Raw genomic sequence first — 19267 nt, forward strand, 5'->3', positions numbered from 1 at the left:
GTCTCTAGGTATGATCAGAGATACGATCTTATATAAAGTATATATTATTATAGCACGTTTAGTTCACTAGAAAACACAACAAAAACACAATACTTTGGAATCTGTATTAACCTACGCTGACAAATGTACTGCTGCAGTAGTTAATTAATAACAACAATAATAACAACCCAGAACTGATCACTTAATTAGTTAATCTCTAGGTGTCTAGTTTATAAAATATGCGAATCACTTCACCGTGACACAACACCCACACGTGTGATAATTGAGAAATGTTTCCAGGGGAACTTAATTAATAAAGGAATTACAGCTCTATTCCTAACTGGTTAATTTTTAATTAACCCTAACTACTCATTCAGTAACCTTGTAACACAGAATTAATACTGGTACCTATCACAATAAAGACAATAACCTACAGTTTACCTAGGTCTTCTAGGATGACTGGCTAAGCTTTATATTACCAAATACTCGTATAAATATAGAACAGTAAAACTACGATTTACTTCGTCAGATGACCGAAGACACTGTCTAAATAATATTGGTATAATACAGTATTAAAATATTAAAAGTCACATCAATCACATCAAGGTTATACAACAGAGCAGAAATAATATATTTACCAAAGTCCAAACGGACAACGTTCCCCCGGGATACCTTCCTATGGTTCTCCTCGATATCTCTAAACCCTAGCTATTTATTCAAAACTCTCAGAGACAGCGAATATCGCCTGGGGGTACAACGCGGTACCTCACCTATCATCTGATATTCCACCTCTCCCAGAGTCGGTATATTTTTCTCTGATCGTCAGACTGGCTGTCGCCATCGTCGCCAAATCACGGTTGTAAAAACCGCACTCGCGGAGGTATTACGTAACTACATGCTACATGGCCTCCACATCTGCTGGGTGTGTATTAGACGACTGTCGCGCAAAGGTATCACGTAACAAGTTGCCCACCTGGGCTAAGTGCAATGAAACTGCACACGGCCCTCTAACACAATTAATATCGCCACAGGCTAAAACAAAATTAAGAGCATGTACTGTCACACACCCCCACCTCAAAAATGATATTTCCTCTACTCTAGGAATAGGGAAATATACTACATTAAAACAAAAGGGTGCGTTAACCGACGCATACGGGCATTTATAACACATGTAATAATAAGGTGACTACCAGTAATCACACTGAGTCTCTGAGTCCCTGGTATACAAATAAAATATATATAAACAAAACAGAAATCAAGAATGTCAACACAAAATCATAACGTTCAACTTCGGGACAGGGCATCAGCGATTACATTGGATGTGCCCTTGATATGTTCAATGGTAATTGGGAATTCTTGCAGAAGAAGACTCCATCTCAAAACTCTCTGGTTGGTGGCTTTCATTTTGTGAATGAAAGTGAGCGGATTATGATCAGTAAAGACCACCACTTGATGCACTGCCGATTTCACGTAGATCTGAAAATGCTTCAGAGCTTGTACCATGGCCAAAGCTTCCTTCTCTATAGTGGAATAGTTCACCTGGTGTTTGTCAAACTTTTTGGAGAAGAAACTTACAGGATGGTCCAGTCCATTTTCGTCTTCCTGGAACAGCACAGCTCCAGCTCCCACGTCACTGGCATCCACAGCTAGCTTGAAAGGCATTCGGTAGTCTGGCGCTGCCATCACGGGAGACGAGTAGCGCATCTGCTTGAGATGGTTTAATGACTTCTCGCATTCATCTGACCACTGGAACTTCGTTTCTTTCTTTTTCAGTGTCGCACGTTTTCCAGCTTTTCTCCGATAGGCATGCTGTCGAATCGGTGTAGCGTTGGATTCCAGGCGCACATCCTGGCTTAAGGTATTAGTAACCGTTGGAAGGTCCTGACAAATGGAAACATTGTCTTGTTTCAACGTAGTCAACTTTACTCGCTGGGGGCTCAAGTCTGCTAGAATCTGGCCGTTGGCCAACTTGACCTCTGCAGTCTTGACGTCATCACAGGAAATTGAGTGACTCTCAATTTGGACCGGTATCACTGGAACTATCGGCAGTCTGTCAAAATAACCTTTTAGCAAATTGATGTGACAATACCTACTTTTCCTAACCCTATCAGGAGTGTTTATCACATACCCTGTCTCATTAACCCGTTTGTGCACAACATAGGGCCCGAAATACCTGTTCTGCACAGAACCCCGTTTAATGGGAAGGTACAGCAGCACTTTATGCCCTGGTTTAAATTCCCGACTCCTAGTCTTCCTATCAAATACTGATTTTATTTTGCTCTGAGCATGGCTCAGTTGCTTCCTATCCTTCCTATCTCTAACTCTCTTATTCATTAATACTCCCTTGTCCATATCATAACCTGACATCTGATCCTCCTTCTCACCCTCCGTTAACAATGTAGTGTGAGCTGCCAACAATTTTGGATCAGCCCCCTGCTCTAGAATTAACTCTTGTCTATTACAAGGTAAATCCCCTCTATCAAACACAACTGGTTCAATTCCCCTCTGCGGGAAATCAACAGGTTCCACCACATTTAATTCGTCAGTTGACTTATCTACCAATTTACTGATAACCTCATCCACTCCAATTTCATGGCTCACACACGTATCAGACAAATCACAAATATCCTCTGGGTATCGTGTTACCCTACTGGCCAAAGCCCTAGTCTTTACACACGCAGGATATCTTATCTCATTAACCTCACTCTCTTCTATTGGTAAAGGGCTGTCTTTAATTAAAAATTGGTCACATTTCGGCTGACAACACTGACTAGTCAAATCATTACCCAACAAAACTCCTGTTTTCAACAGGCAAATCCTTTACAACACCCATAACGACTGGTCCCGTCACAAACTTCGAACACAAGAAAACCTTGTGTAACCGGACAACCATTTTTTCTCCAGTAACTGAGGTTAAAGCCAAACTATGTCCTGTATCTGAATTTTCAATACCAGCTAAACACTTTGACGTTATAAGCGACAGATTACAGCCTGTGTCTCGATAGATTGATATTGCTGTAGGACTCAATTCTTGTTTCACATCACAAACCATACCAGTGGACACATACGGGTTTACCTTCTCTGCCATGGGACTAACCATTAACTCTCTCGCTAACGGAGCTGACCTCACTAAACCGACCACTTGCGCATTATCGCGTTTCCTTTTAAAACAGTCCCCGACAAGATGGTTATCCTTTTTACAGTAACTGCAATGTGGACGAAAAGTTCGTGCATTGGCTGATAATGCAGGCTTATCCTTACTTTGCCCACCAGGTGCATTCCTTGCCTGACTAGCTGACCAACTAGATGACTCTCCCCGATAGTTACTTTCCCGGGAAAAACCTGGCTGAAATTTCTTCTTATCACCCTGTTGTATAGAGCTACCCTGTACTGCCTGAGCCTTGTGTATTAACACGTAGTCATCTGCCACTATGCCTGCCTCCTCTATCTTTTTGACATCACGATCCTCTAAATGAATACGTAAGCTAACTGGTAATCCATTTTTAATGTCCTGTAAGATCAACAACTCCCGTAACTCGGTATATGACTCTACCTGATGAGACACCACCCATTTATCAAACATCCCTGCCTTCTTAGCCACAAACTCACTATAAGACTGACCCTGCGTTTTTCTCAACTCGCTATACCGTAAACGATAATCCTCAGGTCGTAATTCATAAGCCCTCAACACTGCCGCCTTAACTAGGTCGTACTGACTTGCTCGCTCATCACTCATTGAATTATAAGCTACACTAGCCTTCCCCTTAAACTTAGACACGGCTAACAATGTCCACTTAGACTGCGGCCAATTTAGCTGCTTAGCGGCCCGTTCAAAAAGTTGAAAGAACATATCTACCTCCTGGTCATCAAATACAGGCACTGATCTATAAGCCTCCGACATGTTAAAACCATTTCCTGCCTCTCGTCTAACTTCTTCAGTATTCAACTTTAACTCATGTTCCACTTTTAATTTTTCTAACTGGAATTCTCTATCCCTCTCTTCTCTTTCTCTCTCTCTCTCTCTATCCCTCTCTTCTCATTCTCTATCTCTATGTCTATCTTCTCTATTTCTCTTTCTCTATCCCTCTCTCTATCTTCTCTATCTCTATTTTCTTTCTCTCTATCCCTCTCTTCTCTTTCTCTCTCTCTATCCCTCTCTCTATCTTCTTTTTCTCAATCTCTATCTTCTTTTTCTCTCTCTCTATCTCTATCTCTCTCTCTATCTCTCTCTTCTCTCTCTCTATCTAATGCACATTCTTCTCTTTCGTACTCAACCTTTTTAAAAGCTAATTGTTGTTCCACACTCAAGTCATTTATCTCTATCTCTGGAACAATCTCACTTTCTTCCATAACAGGACTATCACCAAAAACTTCCTGGATAATAATTGTCTTTATATCACCTAAGGTTTTAGCTGATGTTAATCAATTTCTCGCTCACCCGCGATTTCAACTAACTCAGCCTTACGTGCTCGCTTAATCTCCACTACACTGAGCGTAGGCCTATCCAGCAAATTCTTATCCATGTTTAGATATGACGCACTTATTATTAATTAATTTTCTAGTGAACAACGTTGCTACTTCTAGTAAATTTGTAAAAATAATTTATAAAGCCCCCATTTACAAACAATACTTTTTTTTAAATATGCATGTCCCGTTTCAGATCCGGGACAAGCGCCCCAATTTTCTACTCCTGTCACGGGGATTCTATAATACCCGTAACTGAATGAAACACGATTATCCAAATATCTCTCCTAACTGTATATCTATTAGATCTCTCTGTAACAGGCAGTTATATACCCGCGTTGGCTCGTCTCTAGGTATGATCAGAGATACGATCTTATATAAAGTATATATTATTATAGCACGTTTAGTTCACTAGAAAACACAACAAAAACACAATACACTTTGGAATCTGTATTAACCTATGCTGACAAATGTACTGCCGCAGTAGTTAATTAATAACAACAATAATAACAACCCAGAACTGATCACTTAATTAGTTAATCTCTAGGTGTCTAGTTTACACAATATGCGAATCACTTCACCGTGACACAACACCCACACGTGTGATAATTGAGAAACGCTTCCAGGGGAACTTAATTAATAAAGGAATTACAGCTCTATTCCTAACTGGTTAATTTTTAATTAACCCTAACTACTCATTCAGTAACCTTGTAACACAGAATTAATACTGGTACCTATCACAATAAAGACAATAACCTACAGTTTACCTAGGTCTTCTAGGATGACTGGCTAAGCTTTATATTACCAAATACTCGTATAAATATAGAACAGTAAGACTACGATTTACTTCATCAGATGACCGAAGACACTGTCTAAATAATATTGGTATAATACAGTATTAAAATATTAAAAGTCACATCAATCACATCAAGGTTATACAACAGAGCAGAAATAATATATTTACCAAAGTCCAAACGGACAACGTTCCCCCGGGATACCTTCCTATGGTTCTCCTCGATATCTCTAAACCCTAGCTATTTATTCAAAACTCTCAGAGACAGCGAATATCGCCTGGGGGTACAACGCGGTACCTCACCTATCATCTGATATTCCACCTCTCCCAGAGTCGGTATATTTTTCTCTGATCGTCAGACTGGCTGTCGCCATCGTCGCCAAATCACGGTTGTAAAAACCGCACTCGCGGAGGTATTACGTAACTGCTCGCCACATGGCCTCCACACCTGCTGGGTGTGTATTAGATGACCGTCGCGCAAAGGTATCACGTAACAAGTTGCCCACCTGGCCTAAGTGCAATGAAACTGCACACGGCCCTCTAACACAATTAATATCGCCACAGGCGAAAACAAAATTAAGAGCATGTACCGTCACAGCGGGATTTAGCTCAGTCGGTTGAGTGCTCGCTTGAGGTGCTTGCGTCGCAGGATCGAACCACCTCGATGGATCCATTCAGCTGATTGGGTTTTTTCTCATTCCAACCAGTACACCACAACTGGACAAAGGCCGTGGTATGTGTTTTCCTGTCTGTGAGAAAGTGTATATAAAAGATCCCTTGCTGCATTAGAAAAAAATGTAGCAGGATTCCAAATGTTTGGCATCCAATAGGCGATGATTAAGTAATCGATGTGCTCCAGTGGTATCGTTCAACCAAACAAACTTCTTCTTCTTCAGTTAAAATAATGAGGTGAATACACAGTACATATTTATGGCTTGTTTGATTGCTCAAATCTTACTATTTATTATTTATTATTGCTTATGCAAGGTGACTCTGGAATTATTTTAAAAGTCAACTTTTGTTGGTGTCCCTTATTACCGACTCAACTCCGTTACACATTAAATAAACAAAACCCGGGCAAATCTAGGAAATTTTATTCTATTTGAAGTGATACCGTAGGAATTTCATTTCAGCTTATTTTCGTGCTTACCGGTATATCCAATTAAGGTTTCAGCACACTGTCCTGGGCACACACACCTCAGCTATCTGAGCTGGCTGTCCAGGACAGTGGGTTAGTTGTTAGTTGGTTAGTGGTTAGTGAGAGATGAGGGTGTAGTGGCCTTACACCTACCCATTGAGCCCTTAAGAACTTGCTCTGGGTGGGAGCAGGTCCAGGGCTGCGAACCCTGTACCTACCAGCCTGTAGTCCAATTGCTTAACCACTGCACCACCGAAGGCAGTGATACCGAAGGAAACCTTTTGATGGGAAAGTTTTCATAACAGAAAAAAGGGCCACAGCTTGCAGTTTGGAACAAAAAAACCAAATTAATTAATGGGCAACAGGGTTGCAGAAAGTACTCACCCACTCGCCAAATGCAAGTAAAAATTCTGACGGACGAGTTAAAAACTACAACTACCTGTCTGATGGTCTACCTATCTTTTTGACTTCATTTGCCACATGATGTTGATCACTTACCAAGTGTTATTAATAATGTTTTGTCAATATATCTATATAAAAAATACAACTACCAGTCTGATGGTCTACCTATCTTTTTGATTTCATTTGCCACATGATGTTGATCACTTACCAAGTGTTATTAATAATGTTTTGTCAATATATCTATATAAAAAATACAACTACCAGTCTGATGGTCTACCTATCTTTTTGATTTCATTTGCCACATGATGTTGATCACTTACCAAGTGTTATTAATAATGTTTTGTCAATATATCTATATAAAAAATACAACTACCAGTCTGATGGTCTACCTATCTTTTTGATTTCATTTGCCACATGATGTTGATCACTTACCAAGTGTTATTAATAATGTTTTGTCAATATATCTATATAAAAAATACAACTACCAGTCTGATGGTCTACCTATCTTTTTGATTTCATTTGCCACATGATGTTGATCACTTACCAAGTGTTATTAATAATGTTTTGTCAATATATCTATATAAAAAAATACAACTACCAGTCTGATGGTCTACCTATCTCTTTTATTTCATTTGCCACATGATGTTGATCACTTACCAAGTGTTATTAATAATGTTTTGTCAATATATCTATATAAAAAATACAACTACCAGTCTGATGGTCTACCTATCTCTTTGATTTCATTTGCCACATGATGTTGATCACTTACCAAGTGTTGTTAATAATGTTTTGTCAATATATCTATATAAAAAATACAACTACCAGTCTGATGGTCTACCTATCTCTTTTATTTCATTTGCCACATGATGTTGATCACTTACCAAGTGTTGTTAATAATGTTTTGTCAATATATCTATATACATGTATAGAATTTAAAGTAAAGACATTGTATATTATAATATTGTTAATAATATATATTGTTCTCTAGACTGGCGGACCAGTAGTAATTCTGGTGGGCTAGTAAATTTTAGTTGGTTCTGGTCCGGCAGGCTAGTTAAATATTTTCCATTTCTGCACTCCTGGGAAAGATGCCGCAGATAAGTGAGTTACAGGTTTAATCATCTTCAACTGTTCACTTAGTTAAAAATATATCGTACTTGTCAAATACAAATTGGTTTCATGCCACTAATTAACTCACAGACCACACTTACATGAGGTTAAATAATCAATTATTCAGTCAGTAATATTGTGAGTTATCTGCCCATAATGGTCATGTCCCTCAGCTCCGTTACCTCAGCTTCATTACCTCAACTCCGTTATCTCAGCTTCGTTACCTCAGCTTCGTTACCTCAACTCCGTTACCATGCTTAGTGTTGTAATGGGTTTCAGTCGTAATGCAGTTGAGGTTATGCATGACTCCCTCAACTCCATTATGCTTTCAGTAATGTCCTCAACTCCAAGACGAGTAGAAAGAAAGAAATGTTTTATTTAACGACGCACTCAACACATTTTATTTACGGTTATATGGCGTCAGACATATGGTTAAGGACCACACAGATATTGAAAGAGGAAACCCGCTGTTGCCACTTCATGAGCTACTCTTTTCAATTATCAGCAAGGGATCTTTTATATGCACCATCCCACAGACAGGGTAGTACATACCACAGCCTTTGACATACTAGTCGTGGCGCACTGGCTGGAACGAGAAATAGCCCAATGGGCCCATCGATGGGCCCACCGATCTCAGACCGACTGCGCATCGAGTGGGCGCTTTACCAGTGGGCTACATCTCTCCCCCCTCCAGTGGTAAAGTGCTCGCTTGATGCACCATCGGTTTAGGATCAATCCCCATCGGTGGCCCTATTGAGCTATTTCTCATTCCAGCCAGTGCTCCACAAATGGTGTAACACAGGCTGTGGTATGTACTATCCTGTCTGTGGGATGGTGCATATAAAAGATCCCTTGCTGCTAACCAAAGAATAGCCCATGTAGTAGCAACAGCGGGTTTCTTCTCTCAATATCTGTGTAGTCCTTAACCATATGTCTGACGCCATATAACAGTAAACAAAATGTGTTGGGTGTGTCGTTAAATAAAACATTTCCCTCTTCTTTTTTTATTATTTGAATATAATAATAAAATCATGTGAGATTAAATGGTCGTAGTTTTTTATATGCTTTTCAATAATCATATACTAGTATTTAATTAGAAATTGACACTAATTAACGGAATAACATTCAAAAGGAAATGTATAAAATCTGTGACATATTTGAAATCTGAACTTAATTAGTAAATTTCAATGCTAATAATTTTAAGCACACCATTACATTTTAATAGTTAGATTTAGATTTATTAAATAAAATGTATTTAGACAGCTTTCAAGATGTGAATAAGACAATTCAAAATATTTTGACCCATATATCAACATCACCAAACATTTGACATCCATTAGCTGATGATAAATCAATGTGCTCAAGTGGTGTCTGTATTTTCTAGGGCAGCATGACCCAGCCATACGATACCTCTCTTGAAACATTACTCGCCAGTCTGACCCAGCCATACGGTACCTGTCTTGAAACATTACTCGCCAGTCTGACCCAGCCATACGATACCTCTCTTGAAACATTACTCGCCAGTCTGACCCAGCCATACGGTACCTGTCTTGAAACATTACTCGCCAGTCTGACCCAGCCATACGGTACCTGTCTTGAAACATTACTCGCCAGTCTGACCCAGCCATACGATACCTCTCTTGAAACATTACTCGCCAGTCTGACCCAGCCATACGATACCTCTCTTGAAACATTACTCGCCAGTCTGACCTCTCCCTGCATAATTTCCTATTATAAAAGTTGCATAATTACTGTTATATGTTAAAGTTTGTTTTGTTTAACGACACCACTAGAGCACATTGATTTATTAATCATCAGCTATTGGATGTCAAACATTTTGTAATTCTGACTCGTAGTCATCAGAGGAAAACCACTACATTTTTCTTAATGCAGCAAGGGATCTTTTATATGCACTTTCTCACAGACAGGGTAATACATACCACGGCCTTTGTCCAGTTATGGTGTACTGGTTGGAATGAGAAAAAACACCCAATCAGCTGAATGGATCAATCGAGGTGGTTCTATCCAGCAATGCAAGCACCTCAAGCGAGCACTCAACAGATTGAACTAAATCCTGCCCCTACCTGTTATAATTTAGAGTTGTCTCAGGTGTGAAGCAGACTGCCAGAGTTTAGTAGTAAATGTTGATATGCAACGAACCATAGAGGACAAAGTCAACATGTTGCAATGATATATGTTGTCTCAGGTGTGAAGCAGACTGCCAGAGTTTTGTAGTAAATGTTGATATGCAACCAACCATAGAGGACAAAGTCAACATGTTGCAATGATATATGTTGTCTCAGGTGTGAAGCAGACTGCCAGAGTTTACTAGTAAATGTTGATATGCAACCAACCATAGAGGACAAAGTCAACATGTTGCAATGGTATATGTTGCTAATGCAATAGCTGGAAGCAATATATTCAAAGCGTTAGTCCATGAAAAATGAAAGTCAATAAATTGAACTGCCCGAGGCAGGATGTAGCCTAGTGGTAAGACAGTCGCTTGATGTGTGGTCGGTCTAGCTAGGATCAGTCCCCATCAATGTGCTCTAGTGGTGTAATTGTTAAACAAAACAAAAAGAACTTTTGCAACACAAATTATTTTATACTTCTAGATGCAACAGCAGTAGAAGTAAAACCTCAAGATGGCGCAACAGCAGCAGAAGTAAAACCTCAAGATGGCGCAACAGCAGTAGAAGTAAAACCTCAAGATGGCAACGTGAGGACAAGAACTGCAGATGGTAGGGGTGGTAACGTGTTTCCTTGATGTGCCGTCGGTCTGGGATCGATCCCCGTCCATGGGCCCATTAGGCTATTTCTCATTCCAGCCAGTGACTGGTATATCACAGGCCGTGGTATGTGCTATCCTACATGTATCTGTAGGATGGTGCATATAACAGATCCTATGCTACTGTAATGGCAAAATGTAGTGGGTTTTCTCTGTATAGACTATATGTCAGAATTACCAAATGTTTAACATCTAATAACCAATGATTATTAAATCAATGTGCTCTAGTCGTGTCATTAAACAAAACAAACTTTAACCCTCTCAAAACCGGAATTCTCTGAAAACCAGATGTTTTCCATGGTCCCGTGATTTACTCATCTTTTAACACTAAAGTTTACCTCTCTAAACCGGAAACCTCTCTAAACTGAACACTAGGGTTGTGACAAATACACATGGTGGCGAATACGATACATATCACAAATATGAGGTGACGAATACGAATATGTATTCACATCCATGAATACACATTACACAAGTACAAACGCTTTGCTGAAAGGAAAAAAAAAGTATTTATTTTTAAAGTAAAAACTCATTAGTGATTACACAGGACCTATCAAGTTTGTGTTTATTGTCTAATCCAGGACCACATTCTTTTTAAGGAACACTAACATGTCCACATGTTCAGAGGAAAGTTAAAATATGTATATGTTATTATCAGAATTTTAAAATATACCATGGCCTTTGCAAACATAAATGTACAAATTGTACATATTTAAAAAAATATTCTTAAGAGCTTTGATAACAATTCACCCTTTTCCATGCGTGAAAACCGAAACCGTATATACATTGTATAATGTAGACAGAAGTTATGGATTACCGGTCAATTAAATTTATTTTGAATATCAAATATATATTTTTAAGGACATTTTGGTTTTTGGTATCTAGTATTAATCAATTTATATCCATATTTGAATTGCTAATATGCCACAGTTCTCGTTAAGAATTATACAAATATATTTTGCTTTGAGCTGCCATTTAAACGTTAGAATATTGGTTCAACATTATTGACATTGCACTGCATAGAATGCATAAATTAACGAAATACACTCGCCCGTGTCTCGTATTAGGCTGGTTGAATGAGACTATGCGACTACAGTGTTTTGACAGAAGCGCAGTCAAGCTGCATGTAGAGTACCAGTCCAACGCATGGAATAAAAAAACAGAAGGATCGGTCTATGAGTCTGACTATGCAGTTGACCTAATATAAAAAAGGACAATAAAAACTATCGAATCGTTATTGCGTTTTGGTTAGTATGAATTAGAAACATAAATTATACAGTAAACATTATATATAAGTATTCGTATATTCGGTTCAGCTAGTGACGAATACGAATGCAACTATGATACAGATCGCTGTTCGGTGCACCGAATATTTGAGTATATCGTTACACCCCTACTGAACACTGGATGAATAATTCAGTCCCAAACTTTTCATTTAGTGCAAATTGTACCTCTCAAAACCAAACAATCGGGCCATTATCAATCATTATAGTGCCACTAATTGTTTTATTGTCACTTCGCCATTTTCGTTCGAATTACGCATGAAGCTCATAAAATATTAGCAATTTGATAAGTAAATCTGTCACCAAATTCAAGTTTTATTTAGTCAAACACCAAGATGATTTCTGAACTAGCTTTTTGTGTAAGTAGTAATGTTATATATTTGCATTTGCCAATCTAGTGAGTGACAATTAAACCCTGAAGCAAGGAGTGGGTGGGGGAGATATATATACAGTCAGACTTCATTAAAACAACTGTCATTACTACAACATTTACAGTTAAACCCTGAAGCAAGGAGTGGGTGGAGAATATATATATATGGTCAGACTTCATTAAAACAACCGTCGTTACTACAACATTTACAGTTAAACCCTGAAGCAAGGAATGAGTGGGAAGATATATATACAGTCAGACTTCATTAAAACAACCGTCGTTACTACAACATTTACAGTTAAACCCTGAAGCAAGGAATGAGTGGGAAGATATATATACGGTCAGACTTCATTAAAACAACCGTCGTTACTACAACATTTACAGTTAAACCCTGAAGCAAGGAATGAGTGGGAAGATATATATACAGTCAGACTTCATTAAAACAACCGTCGTTACTACAACATTTACAGTTAAACCCTGAAGCAAGGAATGAGTGGGAAGATATATATACAGTCAGACTTCATTAAAACAACCGTCGTTACTACAACATTTACAGTTAAACCCTGAAGCAAGGAATGAGTGGGAAGATATATATACGGTCAGACTTCATTAAAACAACCGTCGTTACTACAACATTTACAGTTAAACCCTGAAGCAAGGAATGAGTGGGAAGATATATATACGGTCAGACTTCATTAAAACAACCGTCGTTACTACGACATTTACAGTTAAACCCTGAAGCAAGGAATGAGTGGGAAGATATATATACGGTCAGACTTCATTAAAACAACCGTCGTTACTACGACATTTACAGTTAAACCCTGAAGCAAGGAATGAGTGGGAAGATATATATACGGTCAGACTTCATTAAAACAACCGTCATTACTACAACATTTACAGTTAAACCCTGAAGCAAGGAGTGGGTGGGGAAGATATATATACGGTCAGACTTCATTAAAACAACCGTCGTTATACTACAACATTTACACCATCCGACCATAAATTGTAGAAAATAAACATTCATCAATGTTATTCTGTTCATTACACTGGAATTCACCCCTTCCGACACTGACAGAGCAAATTAGTAACAAACGTGCATCCGACATCTGAAAACGCCTCTTTAAAACAACATTACATAATTACAGATAAAGTAGTACACTGGCAGTTACACACATAGCCCCTTAGTTTTCTTGACAGTGTAAAATGATGTCCGAGTTAGTGATGTCGGTTAAATCTGTAGATGTGTATTGCTTTTGAAAATAAACCTTTATATAGTCATTCGGAGGGTGGGGCGTAGTACAGTGGTAAAGTGCTTGATCAATGCGCTGTTGGTCTGGGATCAATCCCCGTCAGTGGGCCCATTGGACTATTTCTCTTTCCAGCCAGTGCCCCATGACTGGTATATCAAAGGACGTGGTATGTGCTATCCTGTCTGTGAGTTGGTGCATATAAAAGATCCCTTGCTGCTAATCGAAAAGAGTAGCCCATGAAGTGGTGACAGTGGGTTTCCTTTCTCAATATCTGTGTGGTTCTTAACCATATGTCTGACGCCATATAACTGTAAATAAAATGTGTTGAGTGCGACATTAAATAAAACATTTATTTTATATAGTCATTCAGTTAAAGGATTAAAATTGAACAATCAAGTCTTCCATTTTGATATTTTGCAAGCAAAGTAGCTAGGTACCAATCGTAGATGTCTTTAACTAAGGAATGATTAGATTGACAGTGAATGAACCTTGTTAATAATATGAAACATTCATATATACTGTCCTGGGCCCCATTCCACGAAGCGATCTTAGCTCTAAGATTACCGTAAGCGCATAGTAGTCCTATGCACTTAAGTTGATCTTAGCTCTAAGATTACTGTAAGTGCATAGTTATCCTATGCACTTAAGTTGATCTTAGCTCTAAGATTACTGTAAGTGCATAGTTATCCTATGCACTTAAGTTGATCTTAGCTCTAAGATTACTGTAAGTGCATAGTAGTCCTATGCACTTAAGTTGATCTTAGCTCTAAGATTACCATAAGCGCATAGTAGTCCTATGCACTTAAGTTGATCTTAGCTCTAAGATTACCGTAAGCGCATAGTAGTCCTATGCACTTAAGTTGATCTTAGCTCTAAGATTACCATAAGCGCATAGTTATCCTATGCACTTAAGTTGATCGTTGATCTTAGCTCTAAGATTACTGTAAGTGCATAGTTATCCTATGCACTTAAGTTGATCTTAGCTCTAAGATTACTGTAAGTGCATAGTTATCCTATGCACTTAAGTTGATCTTAGCTCTAAGATTACCATAAGTGCATAGTTATCCTATGCACTTAAGTTGATCTTAGGGCTAAGATCGCTTCGTGGAACGGGACCCTGGGCACACACCTCAGCTACATGTATCTGGGCTGTCTGTCCAGGACAGTGGGTTAGTGTTTATATCTTAGTGGTTAGTGAGATAGAAGTCAGTGTAGTGGTTTATACCTACCCACTGAGTCGTTAAACTCGCTCTGGACGCAGGAGCCGGTACCAGGATATGAACCTAGTACCTACCACCTATTGAGTCATTAAACTCGCTCTGGGTGGGAGCCAGTACCGGGCTGTGAACCCAGTACCTAGCTATCAGCCTTATGTCTGACAGCTTAACCATAACGCTATAGAGGCCTACTATTAGTATTTCAAGGCAAATTATTTTATACTTCGAGATCTAGATGATAGGAAGCAACAATTAAGCAAGAGCAAAAAAGCCATCAGACTATAGGTTGGTAGGTACAGGGTTCGGAGCCCGGTACTGGCTCTAACCCAGAGCAAGTTCTTAAGGGCTCAATTGGTAAGGCCACTATACACCCTCTTCTCTCTCACTAGCCACTGACCAACTAACAACTAACCCACTCTCCTGGACAGACAGCCAAGATAGCTGAGGGGTGTGCCCAGGACAGCATGCTTGAAATGAAATGAGGAGCAAAAGAAATAAATCCTCCAGATGGCAGCATGAGAATGAGAACTTTTACATATGGTTCACCTGAGGTGCATGCGTCGCAGGATTGCGACACCTTGGTGGATCCATTCAACAGACTGGCTTTTTTTTATTCCAACCAGTGCACCACAACTGGTCAAAGGCCGTGGTATTTGCTTTTCTATCTGTGGGAAAGTGCATATCTAAGATTCCTTGCTGCTAATAGAAAAATGTAGCGGGTTTCCTCTGATTACGAGTCAGAATTAGCAAATGTTTGACATCAATGTGCTCTAGTGGTGTCGTTAAACAAAGCATTTTTTTTTTTTGCAAGACTTATTATTTATACTTCTAGAAGTAAAACCTCAAGATGGCAACATGAGGACAAGAACTGCAGATGGCAGGGGCAGGAGGTAGCTTAGTGGTAACACATTCACTTGAGGTGCGGCCGGTCTGGGATCGATCCCCATCGGTGGGCCCATTGGGCTATTTCTTGCTCCAGCCAGTGCATCATGACTGGTATAGCAAAGGCCGTGATATGTGTTATCCTGTCTGTGAGATGGTGCATATAAAAGATCCCTTGCTGCTAATCAAAAAAAAAGAGTAGCCCATGAAGTGGTGACAGCAGGTTTCCTCTCTCAATATCTGTGTGGTCCTTAACCATATACATGTCTGATGCCATATAGCCGTAAATAAAATGTGCTGAGTGCGTCATTAAATAAAACATTTCCTTCCTTCTTCTTTGCAGATGGTAGTACTGGCCAAGAAAATGCACAGTTGAAAACTCAAAATGAGAACTTGATGAAACATCTAGCAGAGAAAACTGAGACAATTAAGCAGTTGCTGGCAGGAGAGAAGAAGCTTAAAGAAGATTTAAATAAAACCAAAAATAAAAATAGACAATTGGAGCATAGTTTGGCACAACGAGATTCAGACATTAATTATTCACAGACAGACAACAAGGAACTGAAGAAACAGTTAGCTGAACAAGATGAACACATTAAGCTATTGGAGTCGGAACAAGAAAGTTTTGTTAATGGGTTAGATCTAAAATTTGTCCCAAAGAAAATACATGAAGATAATAAGGTGCTGAAGAAATGTCTTGCTCAGCAAACTTGCAAGATTGAAGACTTGACCGCAGAAAAAGATAATCTTGACCAACAGTTAAACATAACTCAGGATAAGCTGATGCAGGCGGGGAAGGAGAATGAGGAAGCAAGGAAGTCTTTTGATGAAAAAAATGAAAAAGTTCAACAGTTGCAGAGATCTGTCGAGGATCTTAACGGTCGTTTAAGTGCAGCACAGAATGATATGGCACAGCTACGAAGGGAAAATGAAGACTTGATGAATCAGCTGAAGCAAACCAAACAAGCGCTACAGGAAACGGAATCGGCTAATGAGGAATATCAGAATGAACTGGGAGAGAGAAAGAAAACCATTGATGAACTGAACTGTCAGATGGCAGATGCCATGAAGAATTATTTAAAGGAAAAGAATATTAGAGGTAAGCTAACGTGATGTTTTCTGTTTTCGTAGTTTTTACATTCTTATTGTTTGGTTGGTTGTTTTTGTTTTGATTTTTTTTAAGGAGTGGGGTTAAACAGTATTAGTGTTAACATGTGGGTTTTTTTTTCTTTTTACAAATAATTAAATGATCTTCTACTAAACTTGGCAACAGACAAAAATTAGTATTTTGAATGACCAAGCAATGTTAAATTGCATGGTGCTAAGCAGATTTAAAATATATAATTTTCATACAGTTATGTACACAATGATTGAGTGGTGTTAAATAGAGAATAACTGGTTAATGACTTGAGTTATCATCGTTAACTATCCTGTGAAGATAACACTTGGGAACTCTTCAAGTCGAACGAGAATAACTGGTTAATGATTTGGGTTATCAGCGTTAACTATCCTGTGAAGATAACACTTGGGACCTCTTCGAGTCGAAAGAGAATATCTGGTTAATGATTTGGCTTATCAGCATTAACTATCCTGTGAAGATAACACTTGGGACATCTTCGAATCGAACCAGAATAACAGGTTAATGACTTGGGTTATCAGTGTTAACTATCCTGAGAAGATAACACTTGGGACCTCGAAAGAGAATAACTGCATGGTTATATAATGACAAGTCTATAGAGAATAACAGGTTAATGACTTGGTCTATCAGCTTTAACTATCCGGTGATGGTAAGAATTAATGGGGAACTTTACAAGATTTTAAAATAATAACAGGTTAATGACGTAGGTTATCAGCTTTATCCTGTGAAGGTAAGAATTATAATAAAATTAAAATTAAAAACCCATCCTATTAATTAATGCAATAGAAAATTTAGTTTCAAGAAGTAAATGAGCTGAGTCAGACAGGTCATATGATCTAGGTCACATGACATGCTATTTATTAACTGCTAGTAGCAATGTATCTCTTTGCTTTAAAGAGACTGTCCTACGCTTGCTGTATTGTAAGATGTTTTTGACTAAAAACATTTTGTATTGACTAGTATTAAATATTAAATATATTTTCTTGTTTTGAATATCAGTGTCTGTATATTTAAGATGTTTTTGACCATCGTAATATTTGTAAGTAGCCCATATGCTAGCTGCCAGCGGCCCCTATTTTCGAATCTATCTTAGCACTATGATATTGTAAAACCATTATAGGCTATTGTCGACATCACTATGGCATGTATTGTAGTGACGTCATTGTAAAAGGTCACTTAGTGTAACTGCTTTTTAGTTTTTACAGTTTATTGCAGATCAAGGACCCTGCCAAAACCCATAACAAACCCATGAGGCTTAACGGTGCAGACCCTAGTTTCAACCCGTAAAAATTAACGCTAAATTTGGTTAAGTTACAAACCTGTAACACATCTGTATAACGTTACAAGAAGGTGAAACAAGAGTCTGTGAACTTGAAACAGTGAAATACTGTTAAAATAGACTAAAACTCTACTCCATACCTGTTACTTTTGAGACACATGTGCGTTTAAAAAATATATATATATATATTTTGTGGTATTAGAAACACCAGGATGACCAGAAAAACTTCAGTTATATGGAATGGATAATCTAAACAATAAAATATAAGTAAAGTTTGATTCCAGTGATCATAAACGGCTCTAATAGTGAAAAATATGCCTTAGTGTTTAAAAACTAGGGTATGTCCCTTTAGTATGTCCTGCCAAATATGCAAAGTCACTTGTAGACTACAGTATAAACCTTTACAAAACTTCTTATGTGAAGATACAAGGTACAAAAAATCTGCAGCAGCCCAAAAGAAAACCAAGTATAAACAATAAATGCAGAATGCATGGCCACCTTCTTACATCAGCTAATCAAAAATAGAGACACTGCCAGACAGCAAATGAAAATAGTCCTTACAAGAAACAAAGAAATGTCACAGGTATTCACTGACGGTACAGGTAAAACATGTAATATGAAGTTAAAGGGACAGCATATATTAGAGCCGTTTATGATCACTGAAATCAAACATTACAAGTTTATATTTTATTCTTAATAGAGTATTCATTTCCGTAGAACTGAAGTGTTCCTGGTCATACTAGCTGATGTTTCTAATTCAAAAAAAATCATTTTTCATATTTTTAAAGACACACATGTGTCTGTGAAGTAGCGGTTATGGAGTAGAGTTTTAGTCTATTTTTAATAGGTTTGTAGATTAACTAAACTTAGTGTCCATTTTAACATCACAGACTCTTCTTTCACTCTATTGTAAACTTTACCCAAATGAGTTACAGGTTTGTAGATTAACTAAACTTAGTGTCCATTTTTACATCACAGACTCTTCTTTCACTCTATTGTAACTTTATCCAAATGAGTTACAGGTTTGTAGATTAACTAAACTTAGTGTCCATTTTTACATCACAGACTCTTCTTTCACTCTATTGTAAACTTTATCCAAATGAGTTACAGGTTTGTAGATTAACTAAACTTAGTGTCCATTTTTACATCACAGACTCTTCTTTCACTCTATTGT

At 38.2% G+C, this 19267-nt stretch overlaps 1 protein-coding gene across 3 annotated transcripts in view; it reads left to right on the plus strand.

Moving 5' to 3' along the window:
• The window catches only part of LOC121386671 (golgin subfamily A member 6-like protein 6), a 59594-nt gene that overhangs the window by 3863 nt on the left and 36464 nt on the right, over window positions 1-19267 (plus strand). For 2 of the 3 annotated variants that reach the window (XM_041517676.1, XM_041517661.1), the window contains exons 2-3: window positions 10502-10627; window positions 16020-16775. In XM_041517676.1, the coding sequence (XP_041373610.1) occupies window positions 16073-16775 (703 nt within the window). In that variant the 5' untranslated portion in view covers window positions 10502-10627; window positions 16020-16072. The remainder of the gene's footprint in view (window positions 1-10501; window positions 10628-16019; window positions 16776-19267) is intronic. The other variant, XM_041517668.1, reaches the window with a different exon arrangement.

Source organism: Gigantopelta aegis, chromosome 2, assembly GCF_016097555.1.
Source record: "Gigantopelta aegis isolate Gae_Host chromosome 2, Gae_host_genome, whole genome shotgun sequence".
Classification (NCBI taxonomy): domain Eukaryota; kingdom Metazoa; phylum Mollusca; class Gastropoda; order Neomphalida; family Peltospiridae; genus Gigantopelta; species Gigantopelta aegis.